The following is an 18,670-nucleotide window of genomic DNA, read 5'->3' on the forward strand; positions in this document are numbered from 1 at the left end:
ATGCCTGTGCAGCACAGAGATGAGATCTGTCCCTGCCTCAGACCCTCGCCAAGGGACCAGAACCCATGCAAGTTCCATACCTGTATCCAGAGTGATTAAGCTATTTGCCTAGCTGAGCTAAAGCATTCATGGGTTTTAGTTAAAATCCAGCATATTTAGTATTTTTTACATTCCTTTGTCTTTATAATAGTTTAGATTCCACATGCAATTTTCCTTAATTGTGTAATACAAACCGTAAACTTTAGGATTTCCCAAGTAGAACACTATTATTTGTGGTTTTTCTTCGGTAAATAATTTACTTTTATTTCTTCCTGAAAATTCTGAGCAAACAGCTCTTGAAATAAGTTTTTCTGAACCCAGCCTTTATTCTGCCATAAAACATCAATTGTAACGGGGCTACTGACCTATCTGCCTTAATTTGTACCATACATGGTGAGCAATTTTAGTATTTGTGTATTCATGTCACTCATCTGTGAGATGTATTAGTCATCTTGCCTTTGACCTATTTTTGAGGAACAGTGATTCCTCTTCTACTGAGCATCACGACTCTGCCAGCCCTGTGACTACATGCTATGAATTGACAAAAATAGTGCCGAGTCTTAGGGCTATTTATTTGTAAGAACTGTTTTCAATATTGAGGAAAGGGGGAGAGATAACACACCACAGTTTTCCCAGATGGGTAATAAGAGAGGTTCATGAATGATTAAAATCCACATGCTGTAAAACTCACCTTCACTATCTCTCTGCTGATGCATTAAATTAAAATCAATAATAGGAGAAATGAAGTGATATTTCTCTGACAAAAAGAACGACAAAAATAGAATTACATGATATGGCAGGTGTTCTCACACAATACAGACATAGGAGGCAAAAAGCATAAATTTACTTTAAAAAATATTAAAACTGAAAATAAGAGAGTCAGGATTCTGAAAACCTGTCTGAAAAGCAAGACTCCCTCTCAGAAAAACAGAAGGTTACAGCCATTAATTTCCATTCTTTTACCAGGTATCACCCCTCTTTACGTTACACAGCATTTGCATCAGGAAATTGCACTTTGCATTAGCTCTGCACTGTTTCCCAGAGGACTGCAAATCTGATGTTAAAGTGCGAGTCACAAGGCTTTTTTATAATTGCAAATGAGAACACATCATGACATGGTTGCTTACCTCCACAACTGGCCCCATCAGCTTGCACGCTGGTTTGGACTGACGAAGGGGCTGTGTCCCTGGGTGCTGGCAGCTGGGGAGTTTCCTCCTGGGTTGGCAGAAATGCAGAGCACAGATCAGTTTCAAGGGCTTGTAGCTTCAACAAAGAATTCTGCAGACAAAAGCAGAACATTGGGCTAGATAGAGAACAACAGGATTCAGCAATCGCTCTTCAACTCCCTGAGCCCATCAGCAGTGCCTGCAAAGGGGTGTTGTTCCACTGGCAGCTCTGCGAGGACGTGCGAGAGAGCAAATGTGCACTATTGCACGAGTTTCTTGACTTCTGGTTATTTAAGTCCCAATTTGAATGGATTATTCGTGACACGTGGGAAAGATGAATTCGTCAGCAAAAGATGCTTTATTCTAGGAAGCCAAACTGAGATGGTATCCCTTTTCTTGGTCCTGAAGCAATACATTAAGCAAGTATTTCATTCATTGGGCTGACATCACGATCTGATGACATTATGTCCCTCCCCATTTACCATTCATAAAAAAAACAAATCTCCCTCTCCAGCCTATTGTGCAGTAGGTAGCAGCAAACAAAGAGTTACTGAGAACACGCTCCCTCATGGAATTCTTGGAAGAGATATTTTTTAATTGGCTGGTTTGGAGATACTTCTTTATGTAGACATAGCTTTTATGTAGGCTGCTGCTGCTGCTTCTACAGGGCAACCAGCTCATTTCCTATCTGCTGCAAAGGCAAAATTAACAGATCATTGTCACTGGCTGCAGACAAATCCATGAGGACAAGGCTTGTTATCTATAACATCACTTCCAGCTACTGTGTCATGCTTGGTCCATTTCTCATTTGAATCTTTCCTGCTGCATGCAATATTCAGCTGTACAATCTGACACAAGCATCTTGCTGTGATGTAAATGCTGTGAAAGCCCTAATCACCATCTGACTGAGTAAAATGAGTCACTACCGATACCCTGCACATTCAGTTCCCCTTTCTCAAGGGAAATACAGCTTGTAATATAAAACAAAATGACACAAAGCTATCTTAATAATTACACAGCTGGCACACTCAATAATTACACAGCTGGCACACACAGAGTTATACGTCAAGTGTTAAGTTGCACAAATGGTACATATTTGTGAAAAGCAACTTCTGAAATAAAAAAAATCTGACTTAAAGCAGGGAAAAAAATTATCAAGTATATACCCTGAAAAGCTCCTTTCCCCACTCTGTCAAAGACAGAAATAATGAATGTATTTATTGGAATAGCTTCCTTTGTGTAACAATATGTCACCTATGTAGTGTACAGTTTAATATGTCTTTGCATTATTTTTATTGTAATACAGTCATTCTATAAACCAAAGGATGGCAGTGTTTTTAGGAAAAAGTCAAATCAAATAAAATTAAAAAAAAAATTAAAAGGAAACTAATTTGGCTGAGAACAGCAGGGAAAATTTCAGCCTTAATCCTTTAATTCCTCTTATAGAATTCAGGTAGTGAAAAGGGAGCAGAAAGCAGAGCTTTCTAGGAGACACCTCAAAACAGAGAAGTTTCAAAAAACACAAGATCACCATAAGTAGATTCTGCGACCCTCTATGTGCTCTCAGGAGTGCTTCAAAATCCATACCCTGTTCCATAAAACAAATTATGTTACATTTAAGCACCTGAACTTTTGCCTCAGCGTAGGTCAAAAAGGAAACTCAGGAACAGGTCCCTTCTCCTGCTCCCAGAGTGAGCAAGAGCTCTGGCCATTCCTGTCAGAAGCAGCTTGATATTGGAGATGTATGAACACAGAAATGGTTTGTGCTAGACATTTATTGAAGAATTAAGTTCCTCTCATCTGTTGTCAAGATACATTTTGACATCTCATTCTATAATAAGAGGAAAGAAGTGACTGCAAGATCAAGCACTGATTCAGAATCAAATGCCTAAAGTTAATACTATTATTTAAAAATACGGCATGATAAAGAGCTGTTTTCTACAATGCAAGGCAGAGGATAGTATTCCCAGGCATAGGTTGCATTAACAACCTGCCATCCTCTGGCCCAGCTGCCATTCGTAAGGATAATTTACCTATCTTGACCAGCAGCACCCCATCTTCACACCTCAGTTTTTCCAGACTCTTGAATGACTGGCATCTCCTCCTTGTCACTTACTGACACTGTTTGGTCCAATATTTTACATATATTACTTGAAACTGATCCCATTTTACATGTCTGCCAGCTAGCAGTCCCAGAGATACCCTACCTGGCTTCCTGCTTTTGATGTATTCAGTAGACTTTTTACCATTAATTCGAGTATCTTTTATGAGGCACTTAAAAATCTTCTTCAGTCCTTTACAGGACTTTCTTGAATTAGAGAAAGAATGATGGTAACCATCTCACCTTCAACAGCTTTCAAGTGACAGTGAATTTTTCTTGTCAAGGGAAGGGTGCTGATTTGAATCCTACCCATGGCACTGTTTTGGGAAGAGTTTTCATGACATGACTGGCCTCATTTTCCACTGCTTCTCACTCCAGCTAGGCCCAAATAAAGTAGCTATGAAATTATCACAGCAGACAGGCAGTATTTTACAGTCATTAATGTCATCTAGCAAAAGATGATTACATCAGTCATAGACCAGTAAGGACTCTGATCCCAATGCAGAACTCATGAGAAATGGCAAGTAAGGAAAGCATAGACAAACACACCAGAACACAATGAGGTGAACATAGGCAAATAACTGACAAACATACTTAACCTTCACAGACTATCACTTCAAGCATTTGACCAAAAAAAAAAGCCCCATATGAAGAAAATACATTCATGTTGCATCATTATTTCTTACGATACACTAATATTTATGGTAAGTTCCATGTAAAAACTACGCAGACTACATTGTTAAACACTGTATTTTGGCAATGCTGATGCTGCAATTCACCAGCCGGTTTGTATTCAGTTGTTCCTTATGATATTTTTCACCCATCTGTGGAAGGTGGGTGGATGGCAAATTTCCAGTCACTGCCAAACACTAAAAAAATTCATATAACAATAGAAATTCCTTATAGGATTTCATTAATGTGCCCTTGACAGGGATTTTATGCAGGGTGAAAAGGAGTAAGCAGCTTTGATAATTTTGATGTTATCAGGGAGATTATGAATCCAGGGTATGCCATCAGCCTCATCTTACTCCTAAAACACAGCTGAGTACTATGGTGTTGCCACAGCACACTACACATGAAAAGCCAACACGTATTTTAGGGAACACGCGTAAGAAGATACAGCTTTAAGCAAAGGCCAAGCACAAAGCTGCCCAGGGTCACCAACTCATGGCCACCAGGAGCATTCCAGTAAATGATGGGATGACCTTGCTGACTCCCCTGCTGCATGTCCTGTCCTGCCCTTCTCAGAGGGATGCTTGAAATACCAGCAACACCAGAGCAGCCAGGCTGGACCCTGCCAGCCTCAGACCTAACAGCTACCAACTGCCCCCACAAGGAAGGCAACAAGAGCCTGGTCTTAATCTTCTCAAGCCTCCCAAGTTAATTCGAAATCTTACTGACTACCTCCAACTTGCCCCTAATTCTCCGATACTTTCCAGTACCTGTACAGCCCTAATGTGACTGCAGGCGTCCTGCCACAGTGGTGGGGATGGGTGCTCTTCTGCACTGTACACACTCAGCAATACATTTTATCTGGAGATGAACCAGCCTGTGCACAGGCTGCTTGAAACTGTCTCATGGTCCAGACCTGCCTCTGGGTCCCAGCTGGGCCACCCCTACTCTTGGCCATTTAAAAGAAGTTGCAAAAGATGTTAGAAGTGAAGGCAGACAACTAAAATACGTAGAGAGGGACATGCTAGGTCATGGTGGGCACCATCAGAAATTTTAGTAAGCTCTTACATGGAAAACCAATACCACTGAAGTAAATGGGACATTATATCAGCTAATTATCTCAGTTCAAATACTTCAGACGTGATGCTAATTCTAGCTTAGGCACTCTCATGCCTAAACATCAGTGTTTCTGAAGCAGTAATTCCTGATCCATGATAACACAATTGAAAGGACATTTTAATACTTAAAATTAATTCTTAAGCTTATTTAGAAAAAACAACCATATTGCTTCCCCTTAAGAATAGTATTTTGCAACTTTGAAAAAGAAGCAATCATAATTGGACAAAACTTTCTTATATCTTCTTATATTCTCTTAGAGTAACTGACAATATGAAGAACTTGAGCCATGTCAGTACCATTAAAAGATGAGAAAACATCCTCCATAATCTCAGCTCAAAGATAATGGAAAAGATAAAGACATTCACAGGAAGCTAGAGGAAAACAGAAAGAGAGACAGTGTGATATTTCTCTCCTGTTTGTAGTTTTTGCTAATGCTTTGAGAAAACATAGTCACGAAAGTATCATACTCCTGCATGGTAGAGAAAACACAGCACTAAAGGATTGTAGATGAAGGTCAGCCTGTACTAAAGAATCCATCTTTGCAAACAAGCAATCCTGTAGACTGTGCACCACTGATCATCTCTTTTTCCAGCCAATGATTATTGAAAACCAAGAGTTGAGGTCTTAGGGAAAGGAATTACTGAGATGATAGATAACCTTTTACATCTAGAGATAAATGCTACACACCTACACTCACGCTGCTTAATCCCTCTGTAGAACGAGGCACTGAATGAACAAATACTCCCAGTTTTTCACCAAAATGCTGTGGCAATGAGTCGGAGTTCCCTGAAAACACCTTACAGACCTTTTCTCAGTAGGTGCCATCTGTAACTCCCTCTCCAGCTGGAGGTCCCTGCATGGGGCCCTGCAGGATCAGCACCATGAGACATGTTGGCCAGCACATCCAGGGGGCCATAGCCCGATGGCAGACAAAGTGTCAAATGGAGCGTCACAGCCCCACGCTCTCCCTTATCGCACCAAGAGCTACAGCTCTGCCAGACCTGCTGCTCAGTCCGTGCTCACTGCATCCGCAGAGAAGATAGCTAATCATGGCCAAAAGAGCCACCGCTGTCACAAATGGCCCTCCCTGAAAAAGTATTACTATTATCAGCATCCTTGTTTCATCTTTGTGGACACCCTACGGTCTGTTAAATTTAAGACCTGCGGGAAGAGGGAATGTGAATAAGTCTGTTCTCCCCATGGGCCCTGCCTGGGCTCAGCCTAGAGGACAACAGGGAGAAGGAAGGAAAAGCAAAGCCCAGACTTGGTGCTTTCCACATAAACTGAAACCACCCTACCTTGCACACGGTGTTTCTGAATATTAAGAATGTCTGAACCCTGCCCCTGGACCTGCTCCTGCCCCTCTGGGGTAGGAAGACAGCTTTTCTATTATATCCAGTTTATTGATGGATTTATGAAATCAGCTGGGGCAGAGGAGGAGAATAATCCAAGCGTTCACTATCTAATCATCTTTGAAGTAGTCGTATAGAAAGGAAACTGAGCAAATATCAACCTGCTCAATTTCTTCACTCTAAGGAAATTAATGCTTTTATATGTCACATTAGAAGAGGGATGTATAAAAACATCTCCCTTGCTTTTTAATCTGAGAGTTCGGGTTAAAACAAGATAGGCATATTTTATGTGAATGTAACTAAATCTCTGTGGTATCTGCTACAGCAATATTTGTGTCTTGAGGCATATGACATTTTCAATTCAGAGGTTCCTTTATGGGAAACAAACAAGCCACAATAAGATAGAACAAGAAATGCCCTGGGTCTGTATAAAACCATGGATGAGCAGTGAGAACATCACTTTCTCTGATCTAAGAAGGAAATTTCTTTTCTTATGACACATGCCCATTTGGGTTAGCTGTAGACCTGAGACACAATACAATCTAAGATTTTGCAAAATAAAGCACCAGAATATAACCTTTTCTCATTCCCCATAGATTATTAGCAATTTATTTTATTTTAAGATCTAATGATCTGTTTGAATATCTTACACTGATTTTCTTTTATCTTGACCTTTAAGGAATCCTTTGCAAGAATTTTAAAGGTAAGCTTTTAAGTGGAAGCTTTGGTGATTAGTTGCAATGAGGTTTCTCAAAAGAAACAACAACTTAATGTTTTCTTCAGGGCCTTAATTGGGTAGGCAGAGGCTGAGTATACTCAGCCTCATGGAATGTGCCTTACCAGTCAGCATGGAGGCTTTCAATAGTGAGCTGCACAACAATGACACAAATGCACAAGAAATAATTCATTGTAAGGAGAAACTAAGCCTGAATTTCTTTAAAAGGACACATCGTGGTTTTCCCCTAATGAAAGTCAGGTCTCTATTAATAGACATAGATGTTCTCTGGCTCATTCTGGAAACAAAACCGTCTTTTCCATGGTTTGACAGGAATGTGTTCCCTTCCCCCCAACTCTTTTTCCCCTCTGCTTCTGTTGTTCTGGTGTCTTGGACTACACTTAAAAATGTTGTCTGCTCCTTATTTAAGTCCAGTGCTGCTCATTGTGCTTGTAGTGTGTAAGTGTACTCTGCGCTAGTATGCGGACACCCTTGTTTGTGAGAGACACTTCATAAGGTTTCCAACTTTGGATGACTGCAAAGCTTGGTTTTGGCCTCAAGTATATGGCCGATTGTGAGAATCTAGCCCAGGCGCATCCATTGTCTGACATGATCACACAGACAGGTTCTTTGTGCTCTTCTCTCACATCATCCTCCTGGAATAATCCCTGTGAAAACAGCTCTTGTTTCAAGTGTCACAGGTGTTATTTGGATTTCCTTGCTTCCTCTGTTCGTTCCAACCCTCTCCTCCTCCCATCTTACAAGAATACCTTTTAGACTACATTGCACTCTTCATAGTTTATTTATGCAGGATGTAGCAATCTTGAAAAACTCCTTATTTTTAAACAAAATGTAATTGATAGTTGAAGACATTTAAGCTGTAATACATGGAAAAATTCAAGTATTCTTGAAAGATGGCATTTCACTCAGTCAATATTGAATGTTCAATTCCTTTCTGAGCACAAACAGAAAACAGCATAAAGCTGGCTTCAAATTTCTTTAAAATCTCTTGCTTCTGGTTTTTAAACTATTATAGCAGTCTCACATCCCATTTTTAAGCTTTTCTCCAAAAACATGACTACAATGATCTGTTAAAAAGCTAACGTAAGATTCTCAAGTGATTACATTATTCCAGGACCTTAAAATTAACAAAAACCAGACATCTAATTTAAAATTTGTAACATCATATTTCATTTTTTGCTTAAGCTTACCTCATTGAAGCTGTTAAACTGCTCGGTTGATTCTCTTGGTGAAACACATGTGTTCTGATCTATTCTACAAAACAAAATAAGAATTTTCACTCAATAGATTGCTTATTTGTATTGCAAATATTTCAGACTTTTCATCATGTCTGTACATAAGTTATAAGTTATGGGATAAAGTTGTTTTATAAAAAAAACCCCATGAAGGTTACAACTGTATTTTATATCTCATTCCAAACAACAGTGATTTTAATGAAATCCTAAATAATATATTTAAACTGTGAGTGAGGTCCTGGAAACTATGACACCAAAATCTGGGCTCACTCTGTCACACAGAAACAGTTTACAGAAGAATGATCAGCTCTCAGTATCTTCGTGATTTTGGGTAAAGCCAAGAAAAAGCTAAAACATATGTTTAAATCTAAGCATGATTTGTCCTACATGCTTTAAATGAGGAACAAGAGTTTTCCTGTCTCAGAGCCATGAAGAATAAATCTTTCCATATTTAAATTCGATGGTATTTCAGGCTCCCAATCTTCAACTTTCTGCTTCAGTTCTGTTTTGCAAATTCCACTAAGACCAAAGGGACTCTCATGAGGAGCCAGAAACCCTTTGAGTAAGAAAGATGTCCACATTTTCTAAGGAGTGTCACTTTGCAGCCATCAGAGATGTCCATACCTTTGGTTTTCCCTCAGTGTATCACTGCTTCTCCACATGGAAATAGGCAAGGAATGTCTTGGACCAGCAGGCTGAAAATCACTTCCCTCTGACTATGGCTTATGAGACAACTGTGCCCCATCGAGGCAATGTAATCCAGGCCTAAGTCTTCACACACCTACCAGCTTCAGGATTAGCTACAAACTCACTCTACCAAGGAATGAAACTGAAGCGCAAAAACAAAACAAAAAACCTTCCCATGGATTAGGTGAGCAACCTGAATAGCCTCGCACCACAGCTCTGTCTTTCCCCACAGCAAACAGCGGCTTTCCACGCTCAGTTGCACAGCCTGACACGGGTGTAACACAAGCTGACTCAGCTGAAGCAAGAAAACTTACTGCTGTCTCAGAGAATGAGGTTTCTCACTGCTGAAAAGGTGGCAAATGTTTGCTGGCCACTGTGAGACTCACTCTCAGACACGATCAAAACTAGCACAAAACCCAGATTCCTTTGGACAAAATAATATTTTTCAACCTATTGTGCTCAGGGTCAACCCAGCAAAACTGAATAGTTTTACAAGTCTCTAGAGACCTCAAAACCAATGCAGACAGATGCACACACCCTTGTTGCAGTTTTTCATAGATTTATGAAGCATTTAAAGGCTGAAATGATGGATGTGCCACTTTCCTCACCACAACAGATACATTCAATAGCTACACCAGGGTGAAAAACCACTTGCCTCCAAACAGGATCCAAGGTGTACAATTCACAAAAGAACAAAAATGAGTCATTTCGGTGGTGGTACATCTCACACCAGAAAGCCAGCCAGCCTGCACCTCCCTCAAGAGACACAGGTACATGATCGGGTTATTTCTGGAGATGCTTAATCTGCAAGGTGCCTTGCCTGACTGTTGTACAAGCACCTATCTACATCTCTGTGCAGCTCTCCACATACACATTATTTATGCTGTCTCACCTGAAAACAAATAGCAAATGTGTCCATAATGTGAAGAGAACAGAAGGGAAATGGAATTACAGATCAAAAAGTTTATTGCTGAACAACCAATATCTAGCTTTTTCGCAGCAGAAAGGACAGAATGAGGCAGCAAAAGAGAGTTAAAAAAACCTGAGAAAAAGCAAGGGGAGAGCAAAAGGACTAAGTTAATAGGAAAGAGTGAAATATTTATAGTTTGTTTAACAATGGGTAAGGAAGGACCCGCATGGCTAAATACAGCTGAAGAATTAATTCACTAATGAAGAAAGAAAAACAAACACATTTAGAGTGATCTATTGCACTGAGCTGAAGCTAGACATAGAGAAAAGGAAGGAGAAGATGCTTATTACATTTGTACACTTCTGGGGTTCACTTGGGTGACAGCTTTCAGGATGCATTAAAAAAACAAAAACAGAATCAACCCCAAAACCCCTAAACTCTAGCAGCAGTTCTTACAGCTGCTACATGAAGTTCTATTCACTCTGGAAAGTAAAGAGTTTGCAGCACCCCTGCAGCACCACCTCTCTCTTGTTCAGGATGATGTTCTTGTCTGCTGCATGCATGTGGAAATCTTGCATTTCACTGTTTCTTTTTCACTAAAAATACTGGAGTAAGATGCTCTTAGTTTTGCATTCTTAGGATTCTGGAGACACTGAAATCTTTAAAGTGAGTAACCATTTTTCTGTGAAGACGATTTGCATTACCAGTCATTTATGTATGCTGAACTGATCTTACTCTGTACACAGAGTTTTAGGGTGTGCTTTTTTGTCTTCACCAAGATTAACTGCTCTGCTAGACAAATGCAGGTTATCTGATTGTTACCAGGCAACAAAAAGCTTAGAATTTAATAACTATGGGTTGGATCCTGGTCTCATTAAAAGTCAACTACAAAATATCCATTAACTTCAAAAGCAGCAGGAACAAACCCTGGTTTTCCATCTGTGCTGAGTACATTAAAATTATTTTAAGCCTTAGCTGAAATTTTGAATAATTGCAGGCAACCCTTATTTTGTATAATGTACATCATGTAGACTAATGAAAATTGAATTCGCTCTGTGGCTACTACTCAAATATATGTTATATCATTCTTTATAAAATATGAAGGGCCTTATCTCTCACACTCCCTGTAGACTGGCAACTCTGACTTTGGCCGAATTGTCCCATTCTGCATGGCACAGATGACAAAGATAAAACCCAGTAACATGTATTTTGAAGCTTGTGGACATAAAAACAACAGCAAAAAATCTAAATACTGATTTTCATAACAGAGCTCCTACTAGACTTCAAGGGGAAGATCAATTTGCATGAGCAGTGAGCTGTTTAAAAAACAGACCAGAACATGTGAATTATTGAATTATGCATATCACTTTCAAGTCGCATAAAATTCAAATAAAATCACATAGTTTTAAAAACAGGAAAAACGTTTAAAGATAGCCTAAACAAATTCACTTCTTATTTCCCAGACTAAACCCAGAAAGGAGCATTGCATTCTGTGATTTGCAAGTCTCAATCCAGTCCAGCTCTGCATTACACTAACCCCATCTTCAGGAGGCTTAGGTGTTTATGCACCACAAAGCCACAAGTGTCTTGGGCCAATTAATGCATTAGCAATGCCAGGATAAATCCTGGCAAGCAAACCACATACTGTGCTGTGGTATGAAACCCGTTTTCCAGATTCACTTCCAGTCTGTCCTAGCCCAACGCTCCTTCCCTGGCTCCAGTCCAGCTATCAGCTTTCCCCTTCCTGCTGTGAGGGTGGCCTACTAGGCTAACAGGTCCTTTCCAAGACCTTCAAAATGGCAAAAAGCATTATGAAATTCAAATATAGTCACCACCATAGGCATAAGGCTGCAGGTGAATGCTTCAAAAGCATGCCTTTGACTCCTTACAAAGCAACACGGAACTGCACCAGGTTTTTTGATGAACACAGGGTGCACAATTGCAATGAAAAAAACACCACCGAGGGCCTAAGGCTGTTTGGATGTATCCTGGGCTACTCCTTGGGCAGCTCCTGAATGCTGGAACAAGCAGCCAGACACAGAGCCAGCGCAGCAGTGCCTGTCCCATCAATCACAGTCGTTATGTAAAGGCTGGCTGTGAACAGCCACACTTGTTTTTCTCATTATGGGTGCCTCTCATACTCACCAGGCACAGTCCTTACATGGGCTACAGTAACATGCTGGTTTTTACCCCCTCCCTATCCTCCTCTTTTCTTTTTTTTAAGTGTATTGCAACCCAAGACCTTGCTCAGGGATTTTTTCATGTCTTGATACAAGAAGTGCCAGTAGAACCACAAACACCAATATTTTATATATCAAGACTCATGAAGAAACTCTTCTTAGTAACCAGTCCGTCATTTCCCAGCAAAGAAACATTTCACCAGCAAATCCTGATTTGCTGACACAGAGCTATTTGCAAACTCATACAGGTCACGATGAATTTTTGCCAGGTCCGAGGCAGGACTCAGAGGGAATCTGGCCACATTTTCTCCCTGCTCGCCTGGCCACCTGGGCAGGAATGCAGCCTCCCAAACGCAGCCTCACCTGCGCAGGTTTGCTGTATGGTGCAGGGACATCAGCACCTCTGCAGCTTCCCTGCTCCCTCCCACACATCACTGAGTTGTAGCTGCTCAGCTGAAAGCATGGAAACTACATGACCCCCCATCTTAACTACACTCTCTAAAGCTACTTGCCTTGAAAACTTAAATGCTGAAAGCCTCACTAGAGCCTGGTCTCCAGCAGGACTCCTAACATTTCAAATTTTCCTGGAGAGCAGTTGTAGGTCTGACAGCAATTGCCACCCTACAGCATCTGCAGAAATTAGGGACCAACCCAGGGACCAGCTGAGTTCTACTAAATGGAACCACTCCATTCCCGTTTTATCTGGGGAATGGGGAAAAGGGGAACTTTCAGGAATTTTTCTTTGGCAGAAAATTTAACTCCAAAAAGTAGCTCACACATTAACTCTGAATGCAACCTTCTCTGAAACCCCAACTTTCCCACCGCCCAGGAGTCCCACATTTCATCCCTCCTCTGTGTAATGGACATCTGAAGAAAACATCCTCCATACTGGTAACTGTGTACACAGCTCTACAATCCACATCAGTTTTACTGATTGCCTTAGAAGAGGCAATCGGTAAGAGCAGCTTTTTGTAATCATATGTATTGTGTCATACTGGCTTTCCTCTTCTCCGATAAAATAAAAAAGCAATTCTCCCTATTGTAACATTTGTTTCTGGGGTCTGCATATAACTTTTTTCTCCCTAAAGTGCAATTATATTCCACTCTTATCCAAAGCCAACTACACACAATGACTAGACCAGTATTCAATGTAATCACTAGTAACAATATTAGAAATTCCTGTTCTTGTAATAAAATGCAAAGGTTTCCATCCATGCAGATGGCATTTAATATTCTGAATTGACAGTGATGTTCATAAAACCTACACGATAAAGACCCCTTGAAATTAAAACCCTTGATTCACAGTCAGATGTAGCTTAGCCAAGAAGAGACAGTATTCCGTCATTCTTCTGACTGTAAACCTCTTCACCAAGTCTATTCTTCCGTTTCCCTCAAATCTCATTAAAATGCTTCCTTCACTGTTTCAGTGGTTATCATAAAACGAGAGTACTGCCCCCCCAACAATAAATGTATATGCTTATGAGTCATATTTCTGTAGATTGTTTCTTTTATGTTGCCTATTTTGTTCTTCACCGTCACATATGCGTTTACGAGCATCCCTTGTTAGGTTACCCTGAATTTAGATTCTTCTGCTTAATAGGGACTGTACTGAAAAGTTTTTCATATATCAGTGGCTTTTAATCCATATTTAGACAAATTAAAACTATCCTAATTTTAGCTGCCTCATACATTTTTTCGAAACTCTGTACAGTTAAAAGGCATTTAGACCTTGAAACTCAAACAAAACTAATAGCAGAGCTATAGCATTCTGAAGAAACTGAATTAAAGCAGAAGTAACAACATGCAGCACTAGAAATAATCAACCCTGCTTCTTAATATGAGACAGAAATAAATTCCTTCTTCTCCTCCCCACACACATTTGATAGACAGAGGAGCCTGCACAGTGGTACCCTTCCAGCAGTGTGGCCATGTCCTCTTCTTCAAAATACCAGAAAGCTGCTAGTCTATGAGCTGGGGATCCTAGGCTTGTGCAGTGTTCCAATGCATTACTAATTTTACCAGTAACCTAGCAAAAACAGGATGGAAGTTAGTGAAACTCAAGATTCATGGGGCTAATAGATGTGTTCTGTCAAAATCTAGCTCTGACTGTTGCTTGCTGCCAAGACTGAACACTTAACCTTTGCCATGTCCCAGAGTGGAGATGGCAGAAAACAAGGCAAGACATCAGATGCTGGCAGCTGCATTTCACAGCCTGTTGCATGAGCCAGTTCTGTGATCCCGATGCAGCAGCCAGCTGCACGAGCTGAGACATGGGCAAGTAATTGCTCTGGCCTTATCAAAGCTGATTGACAGTGGAGGGATGGGGCAAGCTGCTGGTGACCCTTAAGAAGAGTCACCAGACACAGTGACCCTCAAACTGGAAGTGTTAACTTCAGCATACCTAATTCCAAGTCCCCTGCCCCAGCTTGGGGGTGGGAATGTTTTTTCCAAGAAGAGTTAAGACAGTTAAAGTAAATAAAGTGTGTGTGAGGCAAGAGACAATGTGTTAATTCTTGTTTACTCCATGTTTGAAGTTTCTTATTTGAGAGAAAAGTTGCCTTTGTTTTGTTGTGGTGTAATCAAACTAAGACGTGGCCCGAGTTGAGATTTGATTGCTATGCTTTCACAGCTCTTAGCATGATAAATCAAGGTTCCATTATTTAATAGGTTCAGCACTTGTGGATAGCAGGCTCCCTAAAGAGCTAACCTGGCATTAAACAGGAGTAAAGAGAATAGTGAACAATTATTTAATACCAGGCACACTAAAAAGGCCAAACTGTTGAAGTGGACAGGGGAACTTTGCTATGGTTGCTGTTTTATCCATGCACACTCTACTCTGGTTCTTATCTTTAAAGTCCATGTTTCTTTCATCACATTCCTTTTATCCATCAAAATTAACCAATGTTATTTCATTATCTACCAATACACAGACTTCCTACTAGCAGAGCCACTAGGTAGGTCTAACTCTCTCATCCAAAACTCACTATTGTCCTCTTTACAAGAAATGCATATGATTTTTTCCTAGCAGAAAGAACGCCATAGCAGGAGAAGGCAGGCTTTCTATGATGGGGCTAATTAGAAACACTCTCTGAGATGCAGGACTTTGCAGTGTCTCAGACACTGCAATGCATACAGAAGCGTTGGAAGGTTAAAGCAGTTCTTTGTGGAAGCTAATTAAACACATGGCCATTCTGCTAAAGCTTCCTTTGAGAGCACAGATTAATAGCATTTACAATGTTGCCTACTAAAAGCTGTGGTGAAAGCAGCCAGTTCATTTCACATTAAAGCACCAAACTGTCCTTGGTTGGAAACTGTCACCACTAACCTAGCACCTACTTGCAACAGACCCTGGCGGTAATGAGCTCTGGATGTCCCCGCGCTGTGCCCTGACCCACTGAGCATCCCTGGGATGTACAGCTGCTGCTCTGATCCCTCCAAGAGAACCAGAGCCTCTGCCACACAGCATCAAGGCCATCACACACCTTGAGGCAGAGGACAGAGAGCAAAGACCTGGCTCACCTGCCTGAAACTCTATGTGCACAGCAAAGCAGGGCCAAAGCAGCACCTGAGCATGGATAATTTGTAAAGTAGTGCCCCAAAAACTGATGACTGTGAAGAGCATGATCTTATTTACACAGTCCATGCCTGTCAGCAAGAGCTAAATCTTATCCTTAGGACACACTTTCAATGGTAGATTGGGTCAGCTGGACAAGTTGAACCCCCATTTCTAGCCTTTCACACAGTCACGAAGGATCAGAGGAGGAACCATGACTTCCAGTAGTTACCAGAGCTGAGTTACTCCATGATCAGCTGAGTTACCTGTCATCAAGACTCGGCTCATGCCTCACCTGAACACACTGTACCCTTCAAAGCATTAGAATGAGCACAGGTACTACAGCATACCCGTGCTAAAATCAGGTATGTGGCTTCCCAATTTTTAGTGATGATACAACTCTGAGAAAGAGTGAGACAAGTCAGCAATGGGGGCAAAAGAAAAGAAGTGCAAGATATTTTTGAAACTTGGCACAGAGGAATTGAAGTTTCTGAACAGAGGATGCTCTTCCTGCTTGAAACGTAAGGGTTTTAAAGAACAGTGAAATTTGCATTCTTATCTTCATCCCTTTCACTTTCCTCAAACAGTTCTAAGCATATAAATACAGAATACAACTGCCAACGGGAGCCAGGGGTCTGAATATTTTATGCAAAAGATAGCAAATGAATTAGCCTTTCCTACGGTTAATCAGAAGTTAAATGCACAGTCTTCTCCCAAGGCTTACTTTGGTTGAAATCTCATGACTGCTTCCTGGCATCTGAAAGCCACGTTCTGTGCATAGTCATTAGCTGGGGATCCAGCCTTCCCCTGCCACTCTGAGAAGCCTGGCAATGCGGTTTCCAGCTCCTGCACAAAACAAGCAAACAAAAAATGTTGAATGTCCTGTCAGTATCAATCAGGCTTAGCTGAATATTTTTCTTTAAGAACAAAAGAGCTCAATGAGACTGGATGCTGATTGTGGTTCTTTGTTATTTTTTGGTAATAAACTGGAAACAATTGGATAACACAGACTGGAAGGTTCTAAACAAGGTAGTATCTTCTTTCACTGTAAAGATTTTTTGAAACCAGAGCAGACTGTAGCCCATTTTCTGGTTATTAGATAACAGATGTCAGCTTCTGAGCTAAGAGGTGCTATGTACAGAGTTCAATATTTTTTGCTTATATATACATACACATTCCATTTGAAATTATTTACTCACATGTCAGTAGTAATTTATTACTTGAGCATCATCAGAAAAATTTTGGCTGAGAAAAACAAAAGCAGTTCATTTAAATTAGGTTTGTACGGTTTAACCACTTTCCCCGTTTCCTTTTGTGCTTTCCCTTCCCTGGCATATGCATGGCCTTATGAACAGAGTGTTACTGCAGAAGGAGTGCAACGTAGTGAGGAAACAAAAGTCACCTCAGCCAACCTGCCACACAAAAATAAAAGCGTCACTTTAGTCCAACAAATTGAGAAAGCGAGTAGGAATTAGAAATATGTGCATTTTACTCCAAGCTTTCAAAGCAAGTTGTAGGGTTGTGACAAGATGTGTTCAGCACATCTTAACTTCCTTACCTATAAAATGGGTTATATCAATAATAGTTCCCTTGCATTGCAGAAGAGTAAGTTAATGAAGTTATTTGAAAATTTGATAATCAAACTGGGGATTTTTCTTACTTCTTTATTAGCTTTTATGGTCCAACATTTTATTCCAACAATTTCCAAAATACAACATGCTTTGCAAAACAATAGTGTTCACTTCTCCTGGTAAAACAATATATCTGGTTTTGCTCCAGTTTCAAAGCTTAGTTGAAAGTGTGAGAGTTGGAAGTTTGGATAGAACTGTTTGGAGGGGAACGTGTGTGACTGAGATCATTCTACATTTACAAAAACAGTGGCTGCTTTTACTTCCTTCTTAGCCTGTTCTATCGTTATAGACTCTGAATGAAATTTGTTTAGCGATACATTGTATTCAAACAAAACTAAAATACATTTCTGTAAAATTGTTAACTTTGTAAAAAGTTAGAAATTCAAGAAAGTAACCCAAATGGTATCCTCTCAGGAGAAATATTCAGTGCACACCTCTCAAAATTGATGAAGAAGAACTAAGGGATCTTGTAAAAACAAAACAAACAAAACCAAACCACCAACAACAAATAAACAATAAAATAAAAAGAAACAACAACAATAATAGCAATAAACTAAAGAAAACCACAAACAAAAAACACAAAACAAAATATCACAAACAACAACTGGTAAAAATATAGAAAAAGTCCAATCAAAGACATTTTACTTCCTCTACATTATGACTCTACATTATGACATTTTAACTATAGGAAATTTGTTGGGTAAGTGAAGATTAATTCCTCCTATTAATTCTATGAGATGAGTATAAAAAGACTGTTGAAATCCATCCCTAGAAAGAGGCAGCTGTCATCACCACAGAAGGTACCCAGGAGGACACAGTCATGTCCTAACTTCAACACACACATCTGTCCACGGGTCATGTCCACACTATGGTAATGAAGTGTAGACCTGCCCTGCGGCTGAAAGCAGCTTGCCTGCCTCTTGAAGAGACCTGTGCTAACATTCAATTAGTTTGCTTTGGTATCAGCCACTGCAGTAGAACTGACCCCGCAGAGGTTAAGCTCCAAACCAGAGGCTGCCTTTTTTCAGACTGGATGTGATGAAGCACTGGTGATGTCAGGGCAAAAGGAGTGAAAACTTCACTCAATTGACTTGCATTACTCTTGCTTTTGTTACTGTCCTCTTTAGAGCCTTCTAGGACAGATGTCCGCCTCTTCCCCTGTGACTATCTAATACAGTTTAGCACTGAATGAATATTTTATCCAAAAATGGTAATAGCAATTTGGGTTGCAAATGGAAAGCAGTTTTTTGCAGCTGTTCTAGTTTTTCCATTACTATCTTAACATGATT

General features: G+C 40.3%; 1 protein-coding gene across 22 annotated transcripts in view; it reads right to left on the reverse strand.

The window, feature by feature from the left end:
- The window catches only part of FAM13C (family with sequence similarity 13 member C), a 131,074-nt gene that overhangs the window by 20,111 nt on the left and 92,293 nt on the right, over positions 1 to 18,670 (reverse strand). For 15 of the 22 annotated variants that reach the window (XM_021283510.2, XM_021283292.2, XM_021283265.2 and 12 more), the window contains 4 exons: positions 16,475 to 16,596; positions 8,376 to 8,439; positions 1,167 to 1,317; positions 731 to 796 (listed from right to left, as the gene is read on the reverse strand). In XM_021283510.2, coding sequence (XP_021139185.2) covers positions 731 to 796; positions 1,167 to 1,317; positions 8,376 to 8,439; positions 16,475 to 16,596 — 403 coding nt within the window. The remainder of the gene's footprint in view (positions 1 to 730; positions 797 to 1,166; positions 1,318 to 8,375; positions 8,440 to 16,474; positions 16,597 to 18,670) is intronic. The other 7 variants (XM_021283478.2, XM_021283543.2, XM_065067811.1 and 4 more) reach the window with 5 other exon arrangements.

The sequence above is a fragment of the Columba livia genome, chromosome 6 (assembly GCF_036013475.1).
Source record: "Columba livia isolate bColLiv1 breed racing homer chromosome 6, bColLiv1.pat.W.v2, whole genome shotgun sequence".
Lineage (NCBI taxonomy): Eukaryota > Metazoa > Chordata > Aves > Columbiformes > Columbidae > Columba > Columba livia.